Below are 22,692 nucleotides of genomic sequence, written 5' to 3' on the forward strand. Positions count from 1 at the left end.
TTTTTATCCATTTGAACACAGCAATAATTTACAGCAGGAATCCCAATCTTTTGCACGTCATAAAATCCAATAATAGCAACATAAAGGTGAATACAAGTCAGATGTTAGTGCTGATTCAGCTGCACAAGAACTCATTTTGTATAAATCAATAATGCCAATCCCACACCCACCATGGCCGAGCAGCTGTTGGTGCTGCCACTGAGCGGTCACAACTGGAACTGCAGTATTTTACTACTTCATATTTCCAGTTTAGTATTCCTCAACGAATGTGTTCGTTGTGTAAGTAAGAGACTAAACGTGTGGGAGGGCGCCTTTTTCCCGTCTCTTTTTTTAGCCGTCGTGTTTTTTGTTTTTTTCCCCTCTGGTGGGCAGCTGGCTTCGTGTTCTCCGACTCCTCCCGCCGTGTGATGAAGTTGAGATGGTGTGAGTGAGGAGCTCACACATACAAGCACAGTGGAGCCTCCCGACGGTTGGATGCCACGATGGGGAGAGGCATGGAACGCCACCGTGGGAGCTTTTGAGAAGAACACCCCTAACTAGTCAATCTTTACCCACTTTTCACGGAATATGTCGCCCAGCGCCTTTTAAGTGAAGGCGGGCGGCGTTCCTCGCCACCGACTTGCCGTCGCCTGCTTCCCCCGCTGAGGAGCCGCCTCCCCGGGCAGGCTCTCTACGTGGAACTCGCCCGCCCACCACGGTGCTCCGTAACCGGCCATGGAGTAGTTTCCCCCCCAAAAGTGTTGTTTTCTTTGTTGAATTCTATTATTTTCGGAGAAGTGGGGAGGTAAAGTTCGGGCAATGCTGGTATGGCCGCCTCCGGGGCTAAGTGTCCGAAGAGTGAGAAGTTGGACGAGGCGCAGGCTTTAGCCAAAAGCTGCGCGGGGAGACCAGACTTTCTGCCGTGTGATGGACTCTCCATCTGCGCCACGCACAGCCATGGAAAGTGCTTCAAGCTGCACTGGTGCTGCCACCTGGGATGGTGCCACTGTGAGTTTCTAATGGCTTCATTTTGTATGTGGAAACTCATCTGTTTGATGTAATACTGCAAATAGGGGTGGGACAATATAACAATATGGTGATATATCGCAATACACCCGAGAAATAAGCATGTATTTATCGTTTTAAAAATAGGCCACGGTTTTGTTTCCGAAATTTTCCAGTAGACCAACATTTATCATTAGAATATTGTCTTTGTCATCTCATTGGCAGCCATTGACAGCACTAAACGTCCAATTGATTTTTAACGAGAGGGGGCGAATGAACGAATTTTGCCTCCTCCCTTTCAAAATGCATTGGACGTCTAGCGCCGTCATTGGCAATCAAATGTGCATTCAAAGCCTGTCCTCCCAATTTAAATGAGTTGGACCTCTATCGGTGTCAGTGGCTGGCACTGAGAAAGAACAAAGACACTTGTTTGTTTCCAAATATGTTGCAATGATATAGTGTTGCTGTACTTATTTACAGAAATGTTGCACCTAAAAATTCTTATAGTCTGTGAGGAAGACAAGTTTTGACAGATTGTCCACAATAGTGCAAAAAATAGACATTGTTCATATTTCTATTTAGAAATAGCTTGTTTTTCTCTATGATCATAATTTTTATCATAAAATATCCTAGATTGATTTCCTGACCCATGTATCGATAATTGCTGTATCGCATTATCGTGATATAATCGACGTCATGAGTCTTGTATCGCAAATCAAATCGGGAGGTACCTAGAGGTGTCCAACCCGAACTGCCATGGACTGTTGTTCATTCATTAATGATTTTCCAGTCGTTAACTCGAATGTTTGCTCGCACCTCATGATAAAAAGCCACTCTAGTGACGATTCGTATTTCGGAAAACTCCTAGTCAGTTCAATTGCAAATCGAGGTATCGCTAAGGTATTTAAAAGTAAAATCAGTCAGTTTTGTTTGATATTGGATATGAATGTACGTATGAGTTCCAAAAAACAAGCATGTTACATTTCTCCAAGGAAACTGAGCTGACCTATAAAAGATGATAAATTTTTAAATCATGAAGCAGTACAGTGATAGAGTGGGTAGCACGTCTACCTCACAGTCAAGCGGTTCAAATGCGGGCTCTCCCTACTCGCTCGGGTTTTCTTCGGGTACTCTGGCTTTCTCGCACATCCCAAATCTAATCACATCTTTATTGCTTTCTCCAAATATTTCTGTAGGCTAGCAACAAATCTAGCATGTGTCTTGCCTCTCTTATGTTCTCCCCATGCTTGCGTGGGTTTTCTCCAGATACTCCGGCTTCCTCCTACATTAAAAAATTCAAGACTCGTTAGGTTTGAACGTGAGAGTGAATGGTTGGTTGTGCCAAATGATTTACTGGAGACCAGTGCAAGGTGTTTCCCATCAGGTAGTATAGTTTTAAGCCTACATGCGACTCTAATGACAACAAACATTGTAGAAGATGAATGCTTAGCGCTTGGTTTTGATTGTTTTCGTATACATTTTAACAACTGACAACAACAACTGTACAATTTTAACATAAGAGCAATGGGTTACATTAACTAGCTTCTGGGGAATTAGGTGCCTTGCGCAAGGGAGTCAGCTGCAGAAAACAAGGCCATTGAGACATGGATGTAAACACTGTCACACCGAGTTCAGTGTTTATAATATTGTGATCCTCTTTTAGAAAGAAACTATGCTTAGTTGGACGCTACTTAACTCATTAGCCGACGGCGACAGACGTTCAATCAATTTGAAGTGGGAGGTGTGTGCCACCCTCCTACTTCAAATAAATTGTACGTCTACTAGTCATAAACTTTAAAGGGAACCACGAATAGAAAGACTTGTTGTTCTTAAAAGATAAATGTTAGTATGAGTTGTAATAATTTGATATTTAAACCCCTCTTAATTAGAGGTGTGCATCGGTACTGCCCTCACGATCCGATTCGATTACGATTCGGAGGGCCACGATTCGATTCGATTCAGAGGGTCACGATTCGATTCAGTTCGATTCGGCAATGCATCGCGATGTCTTAAAGCCTGGGATGCATTAAAATTCTAAAGCAAAGCATATTTTTCGGGAATCATGAGGCAACACAAGCGGTCAGACATTAAACAACTTTTTATTGGCTCTTGTGTCACTCCTGGTTGAAGTCAAATGAAAATACTTTTAGATATATATTTAAAAAAACAACAACAAAAAACAGATCACAGCATTTAATTGGTGCTTTGAATGAGACCAGGGCTTTCTCTTTTTTTTTACACACAGTAGCAGCCTTTCACACAGTGCAACATCTGGACTCCTGTGCAAAATCAGTAATAACAGTCACTGTATTTTAGTCACAACAACCCATCGATAAAAATATTCAAGTAAATATTCAAGAAAGCGACAAAGAAAATATTGTAGTGCAGCAGCATCTTTATCGCAATATCAATCCAGGGATCAGTTCAGTTGCAAACAAAACATCCAACTAAACTGCAATGTAGAACAAAAGTAAAATGTTGACCTAGCCCACTATATATGTGCAATCAACTTAGAAATGCAATCAGTAACTACCACATAACAATAAAAAATAATGAATTAAAATGAAGTGCAGCAGCATTTTAGCAGCCATAACAATCTGTTTCAACATGAGGAAATATCATTTTTTTTGCAATTGAGAAAGCAGAGAGATAGTAGAGGTTAGATGGGGCCTAAAAAATCCAGCCCGACCCGACACGGCCCGCTGGTATTGAAGCCCGACCCGGCTTGGAGTGACGCGGAAAAAAAAAAGCAGCAGCAGCAATTTATTTTCATTTCTTCGAGATGGCAGAAAAAACGCATGTTTCTTAATGTTTAAATAGTCTACATATTTTTGTCATCATTATAGAAGCATTTGCACAACGAAATAACGCTGGGAAAGTTTAATATATTAAAAAAAACAAAAAAAACATGCGATTTTGCAGACACACAGAGGAGAAGATTCAAAAGGATCACATTTGTGTTGCCTTTGTGTGCATAAAAAAGTGTCTTTCGTAACGAATTCTCAGTTGGCAGAAAAAAAACACAAGTTTTCTTAATGTTTAAATAGTCTACACATTTTTGTGATCATTATAAAATCATTTACACAATGAAATAACGCTGGGAAAGTTTAATATAAAAAAAAAAAAAAAACGAGTTTGCAGACACAGAGGAGAGAATTCAAAAGGATCACATTTGTGTTGCCTTTGTGTGCATAAAAAAGTGTCTTTCGTTACGAATGCTCAGTTGGCAGAAAAAAAACGCAAGTTTTCTTAATGTTTAAATAGTCTACATATTTTTGTGATCATTATAAAATCATTTACACAACGAAATAACGCTGGGAAAGTTTAATTAAAAAAAAAAAAAAAGTTTGCAGACACACAGAGGAGAGGATTCAAAAGGATCACATTTGTGTTGCCTTTGTGTGCATAAATAAAAGTGTCTTTCGTTACGAATTCTCAGTTGGCAGAAAAAAAACGCAAGTTTTCTTAATGTTTAAATAGTCTACATATTTTTGTGATCATTATAAAATCATTTACACAACGAAATAACGCTGGGAAAGTTTAATTAAAAAAAAAAAAATGTTTGCAGACACACAGAGGAGAGGATTCAAAAGGATCACATTTGTGTTGCCTTTGTGTGCATAAATAAAAGTGTCTTTCGTAACGAATCGCAAGCACCACAGCGGAGGAGAAGAAGAAAAAGCGGGCGGCGCCACTGCTTCATGTGAGTGCACAAGCAAATGCATAATCCAGAGAGCCTGCTCTCGGTTTTATCCCTTTTTTTTTTTTTTTTTAAATAATTTATTAGTCTGCCGCGGGGCGGCCCGACCCGACCCTACCCGAACGTGAATGCTTAACATTTTGGGCCCGAACTCGGGCACAAGATCTAACCTCTAAGAGATAGGATATAACATAACAATGGCTGAAGCGGAGAAAGAGGGAGCAAGAAAGATTCTTGATGCACCTAAGACATTGAAAGCTGACATCTGGAGACATTTTGGCTTCTATGAGGTTGGTGGGAAACTTGACCAGAGTTATGCAGTGTGTAAAAAATGAAATATGACAATAATAATACAAATGGGGAAACAAAATCCATTGCATCACCGGAATTGCGCAGGGAAGATTTTTGAACGTACTTATATATTTTAAAATGCGCTGAATCGATTCGGCTTGTTGCCCGCATCGAATCGAATCGTCCATGCCCCGCATCGGGATGCATCGCCGCATCGATTATTGTTGACATTACTACTCATAATGTTTTCGTTTTTTTAAATATGAAAAATAAGTTTAACTAGTAGGTCGCCATTATTGGTGACAACGCAAAATACTCTGGGCGGTGACGTCATGGGGCAGCGCTGTCGTACTTTCACAGTGTCACTCGTTATCTACATAAACATGTCGTCAGTTCTGTCCTTCCAATTTGAATCCGAGCGGAAAAGTGAAGAGCAGGACAGCACTGTCGATATTTCTCAAAACGAACAGCAAAAGCAATTAAATGAATGTCTCCAGGGGGATTCGAAGCCACGTCTCCTGTGCGATAGACGAGCACGGATATCACAGGACTATATTCCCCATAACGTTACAGTCATGATTTTTCTTATGAAGCAATCGCAACCCAAATGCGCTGTCTGTGCGGTAAAACCTGAAACGGAAATGCAACTGAAAAGAAAGTGCGGCCGGCTTGACCACGGAATTAGAAAACGCTGCTCTCTTCAGACAGCAAGCAGGCAAAAATAACATAGGGATTGCGGGAAAAAAACGTGATCACGAAAAGGGAGACACAAAGAGGGTCCGTGATAGTAGGTTGGGATCATAAAACAAACAAAAAAATAAAACTTGAGGGAAAACCGCAGTGTGAGGCAGACAAAAAACAAACAAAAAACAAGGCAAAGATGCAACGAAAGGATATACAAACTGTCAAATGGCAGCAAGTCAATATCTCGGCTAGACATGTGCCGGTTACCGGTTTCACGGTTTACCGTGGTGTGAAAACGTCGCGGTTTCAAAACCACTAAAATTTTCCGTCATACCTTAGTACGGTATTCGCTATTTTTCATGTGCCAAAATGCAGCCGAAGTGGCTTGGTGCGGCACCGCTCACCCCTTCCCGTTTGTTGCCGTGAGTGTCACTATACAGCCAGCAAACCCAAAAACAAATCCTCCAAACACAAGGCGTACTTTTCTTCAATTTATTGAGCTCTCAAATCGTGGTGAAATATACAAATAAATACATTTAAAACGTTGTACAATTGTATTTTTCCACGTGTGATTAGGTTCAACAGGATAGCAGTAGCACCATTAAAAAGTTCGCCAAAAACAAAACACACATTTTCCTTTCAAATTCAATATACAAACTAACTAAAACTTACAAAGACGAATGTTAGCCTAGGCTAAACTGGGAGAGCAGCTTCTTTTATGTCTCACAACCGCTGAGTGAGAGAAAAGCTTGAATGAAGGGGGGAAAGAAAAAGAATTGCGTCAAAGATCGCTAATTGAGAGAGGTCTCACTCCTCACTTTTTTTTTTTTTTTTTTTTAAATGAAACCTTTCCTCAACAATATTTACATTTTAACTAATTTATAAAACTAACTTATACATTTTTAACTAACTTATTAACTTATGAATTCTTTGTTCTTTTTAACACAAAGGCATGGCATCATGGAGACTAGAGTTGACACAGTGGCTGAAAATGGCGAAACTTCACTTGAGCTTCCCCCCTCAAAAAAAAGTCATACAGTATATATTTTAAATTTTATTTAGAAGTGTTTTTACTTTTTATAGCAATTATTTTGTTCTTACTCTAACATTGAGCAACTTGAGCTGTGGGTATAGTCTAGGTTCTATTTATTTTAATTTTATATAATATTTGTTATTTTTTGTTAATTTATTTATTTTCACATTATATTCATGTTCCAATTTGCAAATATGTTTTGAAAAAATCCTGTTCAATGGATTTTTTTTTCTTTTTTTTTTAAAACCCATACATCTCAAAATTTTGGAGCTATAATTGCAATAACGTGATACCGTGAAACCGCGGTATTTTTGCTCACGGTTATCGTACCGTCAAAATCTCATACCGGCACATGCCTAATCTCGGCAAGCCGCCTAGGATCGGTTCAAAGACACTGCTGATGAGCTGGAATTGGATGCAGGTACGACGTTTGGAACTCATCCCACATCTATGTAACAAAACAGCAAAATATGACAAAATCATGCCAGTTGTCACACTAGCTTCACTTGCTAGCTAGCACAGCAATTTTCCCAGTCCAACCCAATCGCGTCATCACCCCCAGCGTGCATTGCACGTGTAAAAAATGGCGCCCTTTGTCGGGCAAAACATGTACTGAATATTATAGATTCTTAAAATCGATGGCAATAATATATTTCTCACAACATATTTTAGTAAAAGAGAACAATTGTGGCTTATTAGAGCCAACAAGTCTTTAAGTCCGAGGTTCCCTTTTAATTCATGACAGAAGAATGAAAAAAACCATATGACTGGACTTCTGTCATTGCCATTGGCAACCAATGAAATCACAATCACTGATATGGAATTCCTGAAATTGCTTTACAAACTCTTTGAATGTAGAAATGCAATTGATAATCATTTTTGTGTATGCATGTGCAGAAGTAATACAATACCGCCCCATTTTTTTTTTTCATTATGAACTCTATTTCATAGTGTTAGTCCCCCCCGAAGGCTTCAATCATATTACAGTTGAGATGTGATTGGCTCCCACTGTACTTGTGATGTTCTACGCATATAGCTGCAATCATTTTGATTTCAGCGAGCATGCAGGAACATGAACACATGTTGAATTGAATAACGACCTTCAAAAGAAATGAACTACTCTCGGTTTCATTATTTTACAAATAAAAGTAGGCACCAGAGAAAATGGTGTTTTTAAAGGGGAACGAAATGCAATTAGCTTTTTCTCTTGTAATAACCCTCATATATTCTACACCTCATCAAACAAAGTATTCTGATTATTAATGTGTTTGTGGAATACGTTTGTAGGTATTGTTGGCTAGCACCCTCCAAACATCTTTATTGCGTGCCATTTGTAACCTCGAAAAGATGTATATTGTGCAGTATGTGCACTCACCCATGTATATCAAATGTACACACTCCAGTTATCCAGTTATTTCAAATTGTTCATTGCACTTGGGTTGTATAACTTGTATATGTTTTTTTTGTAATCCATCCAGCCCTAACATGCTTTGTGTACAGATCCCAATTTTATTTAGAACATATTTACTTGCAAATTTTTCATTCTTTGACAGATTGAGGACATTTCTTTTTTGTCCAAAGGTTGATGGGGTAAAAAAACAATCCCACGAGGTAGAACTAAAGCAAATCCAAAAGCAAAATGATTTATTGCAGTTGTCTACAACCATTTTTCTTCCTGTAAATAGTTTAACATTTTTTGGGTGAATGTCAGCCACAGCTCATTCTCTCATTCCGCTGCAGTTTGAGTCAGAGCCACCTACACCATCATGCCCCTGCAGACACTCAGCGGAATAACAGAGCCAAATTTGTATTATTACGCCACCCAAAGTAGTCCTTGACAAGGGTGGTTAGTTTCCCTGTTTGAGTAGTGTTTACTCAAGCTATTTTAAGCTTTGCGGCACACTTCAACTCAACTTGACTTGTTTTTAAAGTGCTTGGGATGAATGAATATCCCAGTGCGCACAGACAAGAGGGCTGAGTTTAAGGCCTGGGAATAAATGATCGTGTGCCATGCAGTGTTGTCAACAACAATTATAACGAAAATATTTCGTCAACGAACATTTTTTTTCATGAAGATGACGAGACGATAATGAGCTAAAACCGTGTTTTGGGAGACCAAAATATAGCAAGCCAGTTTTTTTCTGACGAGACGAGAACGCGACGAAAATGTGCAATAGTTTCCTTCACATGTTCATTGTGTGGGGTATTTAATGTGTAGTTAGTCTGCATCTAGCAATGCGCCCCCTGCCTCCACTCACCAGTGCAGTGTCCTCTCCTGTCTCGAGGCTTGCACACACGGTAAGACTTGTATTCTTATCTTGGCAAGAGAGAATATGCAATGTTGCTTCAGCCTTCAACGGTCTGTGCTGAATGATCATAACACTAAATGTAACTCGTACTGTTAGCATAGCGTTCCCATTAGGCTAATGCTAACAGCAAGCATCGTATTAAACTCAGCCAACTTTTTTTGCATAGGTTCGTGACGTATAATTCAATGAAAGCTAAAGTGCTGTTTTCCTGCTGAGTGTGTATTATCACCAAGTTGTCGTTGTAGACGCTACAATATGCGCTCGTCTGTCAATGTTCATTCGAAATAGTTGGAAACCTTTATTTTTTTATTTTTGATGTAATTTAAAAAGAATTTTACTGACGAAAACATTTGTAGTGAACGTCGACTAAAAATGACGAAATTAGTCTTGAGTTTTCGTCAACAAAAACTAGACGAAGACAAACACAATTGGAGATGACTAAAATATGACTAAGACGGATAAATATTATGGTTCATAAGACTAAGACAAAAAAAATGAAAAGGGCTGGCAAAAACAACGTTGCTGCCATGGATGAACGTTCATTCGCTGCCACCCTCCCAGTTCAAATGGATTGGACGTCTACCAGAAAGAAACTCATTTATGAAACTCAAGTATGAAAGAGCTACATGATTTAACGTCTAGCACATTTTCAGCCATTGTAAGTCTGTTGTTTTGTGATGTAGCGACATCATCTTGGTTAGGCAAAGCTAAGCTAGCCTCACATTGGAGAGGCTTACTGAAAAACAACAGAAATGTTGGCTCACTTTTTTTTGGTGGTGGTGGGGGGGTGTTGATTTACTTTTTAACAGTATTTAAATTTGTACTCGTTAGCTAGCTACGTTGTTTCCATAACAACATTGATAGTTCCAGGTGTTTTTTAAGGAACAACGCGCACAGCTACGATCTCTTCCTTGGAGCTTGGATTATAGACCCTACTCACCAACGTCATAGAATGACGTGTCGCTGTATCCGGCCGCCATATTGTCCGTCATTGTTAATCCGTATTCTCAATGGTTTCAATTTGTCGAGCAATTTATAGTGCAATTCGTGGAAGCCCCGGTCCTTTCAGACGCTGTAAACTCATTGGGTGCGTTGCATAAAAGGCGTTATGTGGAAAAGCTTCAGTCTATCCATTCGCCAGATCCATATTTGATGCCTAAATCGATATTTTTCGACCCGCTGTCTTCGCCGTCTCTGCCTGACATCTGCTACCTTGATATTTACAACTATCTTGTCCACAGAAAATCAGCCTATTCTCACGAAACTTTGAAAAACTTTAAGAGCAGCACTCTAAGCAAAATTACCCCGTGTGACCCTTTACTTCCAATTTTCTAAAATGGCGACAATCAAAAAAAAAAGTTGACTGCGATGGCTGACGCTTCAAGGATAGGTGGATATTGGACTATTTTTTTCAATAAAATACGCAACAAATGTGTCTGCCTCATTCGCAAAGAGACAGTCGCTGTTTTCAAAGAGTTCGATGTGACGCGATATTAGCAAATAAGACACGATGACATGTACGACAACATTACAAGGAAGATACGCAGTGAGAAATTATAGCAACTTGAAGCTAGTTTAATTTCACAGCAGCAGTATTTCGCAAGAGCCCGAGTGTCGAAAGAGAACGCCTCAAAGGCGAGATTGTTGAAATTATGAATTTAAAAAATTATAATAAAGTAAATGTAACACACAGAAGGGCTTGCTAAAATGTGTTTAAATATATTGTTCTACGTAAATCAACCAAGGTAGCCCCCCACATTTTTACCACACCAAATCTGGCCCCCTTTGCAAAAAGTTTGGACACACCTGTTTAACTGATGATCCGGAGACGAGGCCAGCTTCTTTCACTTGGTACCAGCTAAATATTATTCAAAAACCTAATGATGGCGGAAGAAATAAACATCTTGAGTTTGAAACTTTATGTTGTTGGCGATTAGCCTCGCAATGATCTTAATTGTGGTTGTCAGCCCAAAACCCTCTAAATATATATTAAATGCATCTTACCAGATATAAAATGACTATTACATAATCTGTGGTGATCATTTGGTGCCCAGTTTTCTCGTTGAATTGCAGCAGTCCATCTCGCTCTCCTCTCCGGGTCTCTCGGAATACGGTAGAACTTCAAGTCTCTCCGTCTATCTTCTCTGTTACTGCAACCAACCGCCACACATGCCTTCGCCATTTTGATTATTAATGTTAACGAGCAGAAAAACACGCCATAATAGGAGGAATTTACGTAGCGGTAATGCTTAAACCCGACGAGCTGACGGACAATATGGCACGGAGGCGTGGTTGTGACATCATGTGAGTAGGGTCTATAGCAGATAGTTACTCAAATGACTAATCGAGTCACCGCCGATTTGTGGACAGCTCTACCCTGTATTTTTTTGCAGACCTGCTTGAGCGTGTTCTATGTTATGTCTGCTTGCCAATGATTTTTTTTCCCGCTTGCCATGGACAATCAGGATACGGTTGACTTCGAACTCGGGTACAAAATAAAAGCGTCTGCTGTCGAGAGCTTTTTTTTTTTGATTCTGCACCGCAGTGTAGACCTTCCTTGGCTGTATGCCTGCTCGAAGAGTTTAATGATTTCAAGAAGAAATCCAGTATTGAAAGGTTTGGGCTTTCTTCTCGCCTCACTTTTCAAGACAACTTCAAGACATCTTGTCTTTTCTGACAGGCAGCGGGGTCATGAGATGTCTTTCAATGACAGGACGCAGAGCTTTTCTTAAAGGTCAGCGCTTTCCTCTCGGCCATATAGAAATGTCAAAGCTATTCTCACTCCCCACCATCCTTTAGACTCTTTCTCCACCCAGGGCCTGACACTTTTGACACCGCCGGCAGAATCACGACGGCTGAGCCCTCAACCTGACAGGTTGTCCATCTCCTCGGGCACGCCTCGGTTAAACCCGTCTCCGGCTGTTCCGGAAATCCGTGGATAAGCACAATCACAATCCACTCGGCAGCCGCTAGTCAGGGTTTACAGTGTGCACAATGTAATCTTGGGGATTGCAAGGTTCAGGATGTGCCCACCTTGTAATTTGAATTTATCTGATTAGATTTAAGAATCCTTTTCCTGTTCTTATCGTGAGCCACGCCTGTGATGAATTATTCCCACCCAAGTCTGATCTGTTTTTTGTAAACATTGTCTAGCCCCTTCTTTTTGCTTTAAAATATTAATGGGTTGCAAACACGGCATTGCTCGATAGTTCGAAACTGCCTCGTTGCCATTATTTAATTTAGGCCTTTCCTCTGCTATAACATAATGCCTCTAATGGATTTCTGTCTCAGCACAATCATGCACGACAGGCAGATTGGACGAGCTTCGATGATTGATTCAGGTAGAACCGGGACACCCAGTGAGAAAAATAGAGCTGCATAAAATACCTTCCCAGTGATGTGTAATAATACAGAGTGGAAAAGAGAAACACTGCATCTTCTCTACTGACTTAATCTGTTTAAATTCCCTACATTAACATGAAAATCTCCATATAAAAGGGTTTTAGAGTAAACAAATGAAAAAAGGTTAGATAAACTTGATTCCTCACTTGATCAAACACAATGTTGAAATTGCCATGCCTTTGGGAGCAGCCGTTTTGGTAAACTGCAAGGATTTTTGTTCTGTGAATTCACTTTTCATGCAAACAGCGGGGGATTGCGTCTAGTGCCATTCGCGGATGTGCAAGCAGCTGTCTCTCTGCGGTAGAATTACACTGACAAAATGAGGTAGAGTCCAATCGGACGAAGGTGAACACGGCCATTCGGCAGTTGCTGACAACATCAGTCCGAGCCGCTCATTAGTCATAATTAGCAGCGCTTAGCGTCCCCGCCAATATGTCAAGTCTGATGAGAGATGCCGCTCGCAGCAGCCATGAAAGAGACTGCTTTTTTTCCTTATGCTAACTGATTACAATCACCAGGCAAGGTAATTACTCATTAAGTCGAAAATCAAGGTCCTAATGAGAAACAGTCTTCTCAGTGTGCTCCTTCATCTCCAATTTTTGGACTCTTGTGAACCCGAGGAGATAATTCTAACTGCCCAGATGTGCACCTGATTGGCATGAACTGATGTCATTGGATCATTAGGCTACTTGATGCTGAACTGCTGGCAAGTAATAAGCATTTTAATGAAGCTTTATCTAAGTCACAGTGTTGACAATCAGTGTCTTTTAAGAATTGGAAGGCGCTGTAATTACTTGAAAAGCAATCTTTTGACATTTCAAAATAGGCCTGCACAATATATCGTTAGAACATCACCATCCCAATGTGCACATGCGCAATAGTCCCATCGCAGGACGTGCATTTTTTTTTTTTTGCTTCATAAAATCAGCAAGACAGCAAGTGTGCAGAGACATGGCCTCTTAAATTCCCTTTTATTAGAGATGGGTAGAGTAGCTAAAAATTGTACTCAAGTAAGAGCAGCGTTACTTCAAAATAATATTACTCAAGTAAAAGTAGTCATCCAAAAAATGTACTCAAGTACACGTAAATAGAGTAAGTAAGTACTGAGTAACATTGAGTAACTGCTTACGATGTTTTTAATTAATTTATTTTATTTTTTTTAAATAAGGGATTTTTTTTTCTTAGCACATCCAGCAAATACTTGATTTTTTTTACCGTGCTTTAAAGACGGTGGATTGAACAGGCTGGTGTGATAGAAGGGCATGCTTGAGTTTGTTTGGTGTAATGGAGTAGTGTGAATATTGTTGAGACATCTCATTGGTGAAACTGGTGGAGCTACTGTTGGCATTTCTGGCAAAAATAAAGTCTGTACCTATAATAAAAAGGGAAAAATGTAATTACTCTAGTGTAGCGCTAAGTAGTGGAGGAAGAATGAATCTACTCAAGTAAAAGTAAAAAGTATGGCTTAGTTAGACTACTCTTTGAAGTACAGTTCATTTTTCTCAAAAGTTACTACCCACCTCTGCCTTTTGTATACAGCAATCCTCATCACTCACACATATAAACCTTTTAGCCTGGAATAAACGGTATTATATTAACACAATGTGGTCATGGTGAGTCAACCAGTCTTCTCAAACAGATCTATTCAAATTCTTCTAGTTTTAATATCGCAATATATCGCAAATCCTCAAAAAGTCGCAATGTAAGTTTTTCCAATATTGTTCAGGCCTATCCCAAATAGAGCTATTCAAGTTATCTTGTTAAAATTCTTCTAGTTTTAGTATCGCAATGGAATATCGCAATATATTGCAACCCCCCCCACTCCCAAAAAATAGGAATATAGTTTTTTCCTTTATCGTTCAGGCCTACTTCAAAATGTATTTTCTTGGTGAATTATTGAACATTTGGTAATTCTAAAATTGTAGTAGATTGAAATTAGGAAAATATAAAGCCTTTCGTAGAAAAATCTTATTGTGGCAAGTAGCAACAGGCTATTCTGATCGACCATGGGTGATGCGAATTGATTGTTATTTTTCTAAATATGTCACTGGGATGCATGATATTGCTATCAGAAGGTGTTTCTTTTGTGGATGGTATCATTCAAAAAACGGACTCTGCACTGGTGATGAAAAACGAGCTGAGCCAGTAGGCGAAGCTCGCAATGGCGTACCGCAAGCAACACGTCACTTCCGCTCATTAATATTCATGACATTAGCGACTGTTGCTTAGTAGGGACAAGCCACCGTTTGTCCCTAATAGGAAATGAATGGAAATCGTGTACGAAGGAGATGTTTACAGAGCTAAACCTACCAATTCTCTCCGAAAATGATGTGCCTGGTGCCAAATTCACTGGCAAAGATGTGGAAGAACATAAAAATGTTCAGTTAAAGAGATGGCTTCAGTGTCGAAGGCTGAAAAAGATGAAAAAAAGGAGCCAACCTTAGCATAGCTTTAGCTTTTTTATCGACGCGACTGACAATGACATTCTCCTGTATCAACAAGCTATCCTTTACCATCAGCCCTGTCTTTCTTATATATCCTCTGGTTGTCCTACGCCTCTTACCGTTCTTGGGGGTAATTTAGTAAGGTTTGTGTAGCGATCGCAAATGCTACTCAGTGACAGCCAAGGAACACTTTTAATTTTTTCATTGATAACACATCTTAATTCTATAATTTATTTACACTCCCCCCTTACTAAAGTTTTTTTTATATATATAACAAAAACGGTAACAGTGGCAGTCAGATACCATTGTAATTCTTTTCAGGTCATTCATTGTCAGACAGAAGCAGTACGGCACAACGTTATACTAAAAAAATAAGTTAGAAATATAAAAACGGCTTACCTCTTTGTCCTCTGAAAGACCATGCCAACCCAACATAATGGTTACTGCAAATGAAATGTGAATGGATTCACCGAGCTGGTGTTAAAGTCCGTGTAAGTTTATTCGGTCTTCACATTTTTTCCTCCCGAGTTTTTGGTTTCCGGAAACGTATGAAGAAAACATCCTTCATGTGTCGTAATGTCTAGAGTCGTTTTTACAAGTTCCCAAAAAAGCAATGCGTGATCGGCCTGTTCGTTTTTGAAAGATTACCGGAGAAAAGTAGTACAAATTACGTTGTGTCTATGCAAGGGCTGGTCTATAATGTCCCACTTCGGCTTTACTTCCGCTTTAAGATGTGTCGTCACGGTCTAAAAATAGCCTGCGTGCGGTATGCCATTTGCCAACCAATCTACGTTCCTACCTTCACCTATTGTCACGAGCTGTGGGTCGTGACCAAAAGAACAAGATCCCGGATACAAGCAGTCGAAATGAGTTTCCTCCGCAGAGTGTTCGGGCTTTCTCTTAAAGCAGGGGTCGGCAACCCGTGTTTTGAGAGCCGCATGGGGCTCTTTAGCGCTGCCCTAGTGGTGACCTGGAGCGTTTCAAAAATGTTTGAAAAAGAAAAATGGAAATACCTCTATATATTTTTTGTTTTAGCATGGTTTTTTTAGGAGGAAAAACATGACACAAACAATCTTAACATTTTCCAATGCTATAAAAATGTGTACAGTAAATATTACATTTCAACATTTCTGTCAACGAAGATTTGCGTCATAGCCTGCGACGCATGTTTCTATCAACAGAGCAACCAAACCGGCGGCCATCTGATGGGACATGGATTCCAAAGAGGAAAAGAGAAGAAAAAAAACTGAGGAGAACAATGGATTCAATGTTTCTTGGGCAGAATTAATTGCATTCATTGCCATTCATTGCGGAAGGATTTTCTAAATGTTTGCTCTGTAGCGAGAAGATCACAAAAATCCCAAAAGGAGTAATGTGGAAAGACATTTGCAGGGAAGGCATACTACTTTTGCAGCCGAGTACAAAGTAAGTGTGATCGCATTACTTCTGGAGAAATTTGAGTAGAGCAAAAATAGATTTAAAAAGTGGATTGCATCTCCAAACTCCACTTCTGCTGTTTTTGCAACCCAGGATAAATAAAGCGTGAAAAACTGTTCACAGATGGTGACTGGTAAATGAAGGAATCATTCATCAACACATCAGAACACCTACATGCAGACTTCAAAAACAAAACCGAGATAATACAGAAAATCAAATACATGCCTCTCGCACTAAGACAGTGAAGGTAAGGGCCATAAAAATGGCAGGCAACTTCACAATTCAGCAAATCAAGGACATTAATTCACTGGCAGCATACTCTCTGATGAGTCGTGTGATGTGATCGATATTGAACAGTGAACACCCATCGCGTTTATGTTATTTTTAGGTACGTGAACCCCGATTATATACTTTAACTTTTCAACTTTTTTTCCCGAATCTTCAAAATACAAATGACATCAAAATTCGGATTTCTTTATTGCATTTCTTTAACTTTATCAAAGTGATTAAACATAATCTATTAATATTATAATAAAGTTCAACTCGAGGCAGTATCGGACAACAACAAGTGCATTCTCTATAGAATGCACTAGTCTGCAAGGAAAATAAACATTTAATCATGAAAGCTCATGTATTTATAGCAAACTTAGTCATTTTGATAGTAGGCTAATATAGCTACAAACAACATGTGTTGCCTTCATTATAATGCTTATATAAGGCTTTTAATTTTTTGCAGCTCCAGACATATTTGTTTTTTGTTATTTTGACCTAATATGGCTCTTTCAACATTTTGGGTTGCCGACCCTGCCTTAGAGATAGGGTGAGAAGCTCGGTCATCCGGGAGGGACTCTGTGTCAAGCCGCCACTTCTCCGGATTGAGAGGGGCCAGTTGAGGGGCCTTGGGCATCTGGTTCGAATGCCTCCTGGGCGCCTCCCTGAAGAGGTGTTCCAGGCATGTCCCACCGGCAGGAGGCCAAGGGCACGACCCAGGACGTGCTTGAGAGACTACGTCTCTTGGATGGCCTGGGAATGCCTTGGGATCCCGCTGGAGGAGCTGGTTGAAGTGGCTGGGGAGAGGAAAGTCTGGGTTTCCCTGCTAAAGCTGCTGCCCCCGCGACCCGACCCCAGATTAAGCTGTCGATAGTGAATGGACAGATGGATTATTCAAAAGGTCAATATCCAATTGGACCACAAGATTCTGATCCGCACACACATCATTCTTTTCAGTTTTTTATTAATGATTTGCTCAAAACATTATCTTCAGCAACAGAATTTGTCACTTGGTTCAGGAATATACGGTATGGTGATGGCAATTTCTTTCATTGCTTATAAGCTGAAAAAAGTAAATATTGGGAGGTGTCACATTAAGTTAACGGTGGATCTGATATACAACTTTCCCTTGTTAGAAACAAAAATAGTTATCGTCACCATCATTTACGACCGTCTATTTTTTACGTAATATTTACAGTAATCATGACTTATCTGTGTTAGGTTGCACAATCATCATTGACTGAGGATTTTTGTTGAATCCGATCTTTTTACATTATAAAAAATGTGACCTCCAATGTGAATTGAATGCGTAAAAACATTTTTTTGAGTTTAATAACACACCTTAACTTTTCGTTCCAAACAGCGCCAGCAAACACAGCATTTATATAGCAGCGGCACGGAAGTTACATAGCATCATCACGCGGTACAGCACTAATTGGGCTGGTTGTTAAAAACATAAAAGTCTTTGTTAGCAATCTTCATCTTCCTCCTGGGCACTCAAACCATGGAAGTCTTCACCCTCAGTGTCGGATATGTAGACGCTCAGATACATTTCGTCACGCACCTACTCAGTCTCTCCTTCGCTGTCGCCTTCAATGTCTCCTACAATAATGCAAATTCACTCCTGAGCCCGTGCCGTCCTCCTCGTCACGCAGCAGACTGGCCCCTTGAAACCCGTTGGTGATGGCAGACTTCTTTCACACCGCTTCACGCTGCCAGGCTCCCCCGGCATACCTGTGCAATAGCTTCTCTTCGCATGAGGCGAGTCTTTGCAAACGATCTCTCGCCGCGAGTCATCAAAACTTCCCATACAACTCGGAGGGCCAATTTAATTTTTTCTAGCGTTTTCCATGATGCAGATCTGCCAATTCTACTCATGCACAAAGACGAGGGTCCGCCACCTCTATTCATGCACAACGCACAAAGTTCAACCACTGGTAATAGTGCAAACTAGCGTCTTCCTCAACACATATATTCCACGTGTCTCACTCCCACATTCCATGCTCGAGCGCCCCTGGTGGCCGTCAGAAAAATGCACAAATTGGCCACATCATTGCACACGCCGCAGGACCCAAAATGAGGGGAAAAAAGTAGCGGTAGTACTTATACAAAAAAACTCATGTTCACACTGCGTGAAAAAAAAAAAAAATGATACATGCCACATATGGACTAAAAAAATGGACCTGCATTGTGAACATAACCCAAGTCATCATGAAGTAGAGATGTAGTGTTTTGAGCAGACAGCGATGATATGTGAGCCGTCTGTGCTTCTGAGCTGGAGTCTGGTGAGTTACCCCATATAGTTGTGAATAAATCTGAAGGGAGGCTTTCTGGATTGATCTTTCGCGATTCACCACAGTGCTGCTGCATCATAAAAAGGCTCAACCACTATAAAAAGATCAATGCAATACAGTTGGACTCTGACTAAAGTTTTTTTGTGTGTTTCACAGCAGTGATATGAAAATGTTATTGCCTTAGTTTAAAAGTGGCACTAGTTTTTCTGTTGACTAGCACCCAAGTCTTAGTTTATCACTGTGGTCCAGATTCTCAAACAAAGAGGTACAGCTCCTGTTGTTACTTTAAATCCTGCCAATGCCGTTCCTGCTATATCAAGTTTTTAAAAATGTGCGGATCAGCAGCGCATCAGAGCCCAAGCTAAACCCCCCCCCCCCCCCCCTTTGTTCCAAGGGACAAAGACCCTTCGTTGTTCTCATTCAGTTTGTGTGTGTGTGAGGGGGGGCTATGTCTTCACGGCCATTATTTGCAAAAGGAACGATTATGCTGAACTTGCTTGCAGTGCAGAGTCATGAGACAGGAAACCAGTCGTTTCACATGACATACAGTGAAGCCTTCCCCTTGGCTGAAACCTGAGCCTCTGTTTTGTCCGCCTGGCCCGCGACATGTCTCGAACAGTATAAGCAGAGTGCAGAGCTTTACCATAAAACATTACATCATCTAGAGGAATATTTGTTTCTTCTCAAAGAGGCTTTGTCAGGAAGCGTCTGGCTTGCTAAAGACTCACTTTTTAGTTCAAAGCAAGCTGATATTAAAGCGACCATCTGAGCCTGTTGCGCTGAATGCATTTTATGACTGGCTGCATTCTTTTAGGCGAGAACAAACATGGGCAATATAAAAGCTGTGGGGGATGAAAGAGTGCTTTGGCTGCCATTGACGGTGATAGACATCCAATCCATTTGAGTTAAGTAGGGTAAATAGTAAATACATACCAATAATTAGGCCTATTATGAGTACTCACATCCAGATGTTCATAAAAGCTTGCAAAGGTACACGTCATATTTCTCAGAAAAATTATTCTGCGTTGTAGGTAAGAGTAAAGGGTGAGTTATGCTTCTGCGGCAGACTTACGCCGTCATGGCAGACCCGCTTTACGACCCTTCGCCGTAGCCTGACGTGCACCTCCACAAAATCCTGACTACGCGTCATCTTAACGTGTGGTGACATGACACAAATGGACTGTGATTAGTCCGCTCAAACTGTTGTTTCCGGTTCAGAGTGAAATCACCGCCATTTTCAAACATTGTTGTGCTACACGCAAAAATGGACCAAGCCAACGAGAGTATCATCGAAAAGGTCCGCAAGTACAACAACCTCCACAATGTCTCGTCAAGTCATTATAAAGATTGCCAAATGGCAAGCAATACGTTGAAGGAGATTGCTAAAAATACAGGACTAAGCCTGTCGCAATATGCAATAATTCAGTTTATCGCACGATAAATAAAAATGAAGGCGGTAATTTTCCCGGTGCGATTTATCGCCTCGCGTGCACTTGCGTGCGTGCGTGCGGCAGACGTGCTGTTAAAAGTTCGGATTCCTTGTTACCAACTGCGCAAAATGCATCTTCGTTTCAGGTACGGCAAAAAATAGCGCCGGAGCCAATCGTTCCCATTATATCTTGTTCAACGTGTACCGGCCGCGTCAGTGCTTCGGATTGACTGCGGACCTTCTCCGGCGCGCCGGTGTTGTTGACGTGTGGGCGCTCCCGTCATGGGTGACATTTCACGCGGGGCGGCTATTTTTTGGCACAACGCCGGATATTTACAACGAAGTCCGCCAAAATATTGTCACCGACTTGGCTGCTACGAACAACCTCGCTTTGACAACCGACAGCTGAATGGAAATTATGAACATTGAGTTGCAAATTAAGAGCGCTGTGCTTCAAACTCGTCCTGTTTATGAAAGTCGATTGTCATATGCTGGTGTTGTGCAATAATGAGCAGACGTGACTTCAGCAGCGTTTGCTAACTTTTTTAATGCGCGCACACACTAGATATCATGAAATAGCAAACTAGATGTGCTACGTCCCATGCCATTGGCTATGGGACACGTAGTCCATATACTACATTGATGAATTCTAAACTGTCATGACTGAATGGAAGTTAAGAAGTCCAAATCAATCCATACCAGTGACAATAGATAATGTTGCAAATATTGTTAATTCAGTACGTGACACAGATGGATTCGGACCACAAATAGGATGTCTTGCTCATGTAGTAAACCTAGCTGCTAAGAGAGCTGTAGCAATCAACAGTGTGCCCCGCCTCACTTTACAAACAGTAAAAAATTTTCTCAGCACATTTATACAAAACTTTTTCAGACCAGCAAGAAGTAAGCACATAAATATTATGCACTAAAATGCATGTTTATATGATGGCAATTTAATTTTTGCTCGTTAGCAAAAAAAAAAACAACCAAAAAAAAAATATATATATATGTATATGATTGTTTTTTTGTTTTTTTTCAGAGCATTAAATGTATTGAATCGGATCGAAAATTGTGTCCCCCGTATCGAAAATCGTACCGAACCGTGACTTAACTGTTTCGTTGCATCCCTATGGAACACCATTGCAGAAGCTATGAGGGGAAAAGTTTTCATTTGCTTAAGTTATTAAGTGCAATTTTAATTTTTTTTTTCTTGAAAAACACATTTTATTTATGCTGTGTTTCTGTGCGGTATTAATATTGTTGTCTTTTACTTAAGAGGCATGGTCTATTGTTTATAGCTGTGATTTCTTAAAAAGTATTTTTGGATTTAAGAGTAAATATTCATCGCGTTTAAATGGGTGTACTTGATCTATTAATATATACTGTATTCTCACTGTGTTATTGTAAATTGGTTTTAAAAAAAAAAAATTGGGGGGGAGCAATAATATTGCATATCGCAAAATTTGTTATTGCGACAGGCCTATACAGGACTAGAGTTCAGCGAATGCATAAAAAAATGGAAGAACCACCGAGACAAGTATGTGTGTGTGTTCGGAAGCAAATGGCCACAAGAAGCAGTGACCCAGCCGGCAAAACACCGCCAGATTTTATCACTTTATGTCGAGTTTTTGGTTGGTGCACATTTTTATTATTATTTATTGTGTACATATGTTTGCTGAGAGTCTGTGACTTATTTACATTTTACACTTCAAGTATATGAAGAATAAAGCAGAGGTTTGGAGTCAAAAGAGTTGTTTTGATGTTTAATTTTCAACAACAGACAGTTGACACACTTGATACATCATCACTGATTGAGAGTGCCTCGATGCTTTTATGATAACGTGTGTACCATCAAGGCTTCCAACGCAGTTTGGGAAGTTCCATAGCCGCCAGAAATCTGCTATGGCTTCCCACTGGCTGGTTGTAGGACACGCACAACAACAACATGTGTTCCATCTCCGTTGCCATTGTTGTCTAACCGGAAGAAAACTCAAGGAATTCAACAAGAGTCCACCAAAACCGCACAAACACAATGCAACACCCCTCTAGTGGCTTAGCGGTGAATTACAGAACAACGCGTCCCTTGACGCAGAACTTCAAATGCTTGCTGATGACGTAGCGTCTACGCCGTCGCCACTCTGTCACCGCAACGCAGAAGCATAACTTAAGCTTAAGGCAAGTAAATGAGCTCCGAGTTAGACCAGAACCATGCACCATTTCCTGTACATTAGAGTGGTGGTCTATACAGGTTATTCGCAATTGACTGCATGCAATTAAACTTTTTTTTTTTTTTTAATTGATGTCCAAACCTAGTTAAGTGTTTACCTGCAAAAGGGTCTGGGCCGATGATATAAATGTACAATTATATCAATCCAACTGTGAAGCCTGGACAACTAATCAATTAAAATCGTTTAA

The 22,692-nt window shown here is 40.3% G+C and overlaps 1 protein-coding gene across 1 annotated transcript in view; it reads left to right on the forward strand.

Annotated features, from left to right (window-relative positions):
- The first annotated feature begins 259 nt into the window (after positions 1 to 259).
- Positions 260 to 22,692, forward strand: part of LOC130927018 (UPF0524 protein C3orf70 homolog A-like) — a 29,859-nt gene continuing 7,426 nt past the window's right edge. Inside the window, exon 1 of the mRNA XM_057852463.1 lies at positions 260 to 987. Within this exon, the coding sequence (XP_057708446.1) occupies positions 807 to 987 (181 nt within the window). The 5' untranslated portion in view covers positions 260 to 806. The remainder of the gene's footprint in view (positions 988 to 22,692) is intronic.

The sequence above is a fragment of the Corythoichthys intestinalis genome, chromosome 12 (genome assembly GCF_030265065.1).
Source record: "Corythoichthys intestinalis isolate RoL2023-P3 chromosome 12, ASM3026506v1, whole genome shotgun sequence".
In the NCBI taxonomy this organism is placed as follows: Eukaryota; Metazoa; Chordata; class Actinopteri; order Syngnathiformes; family Syngnathidae; genus Corythoichthys; species Corythoichthys intestinalis.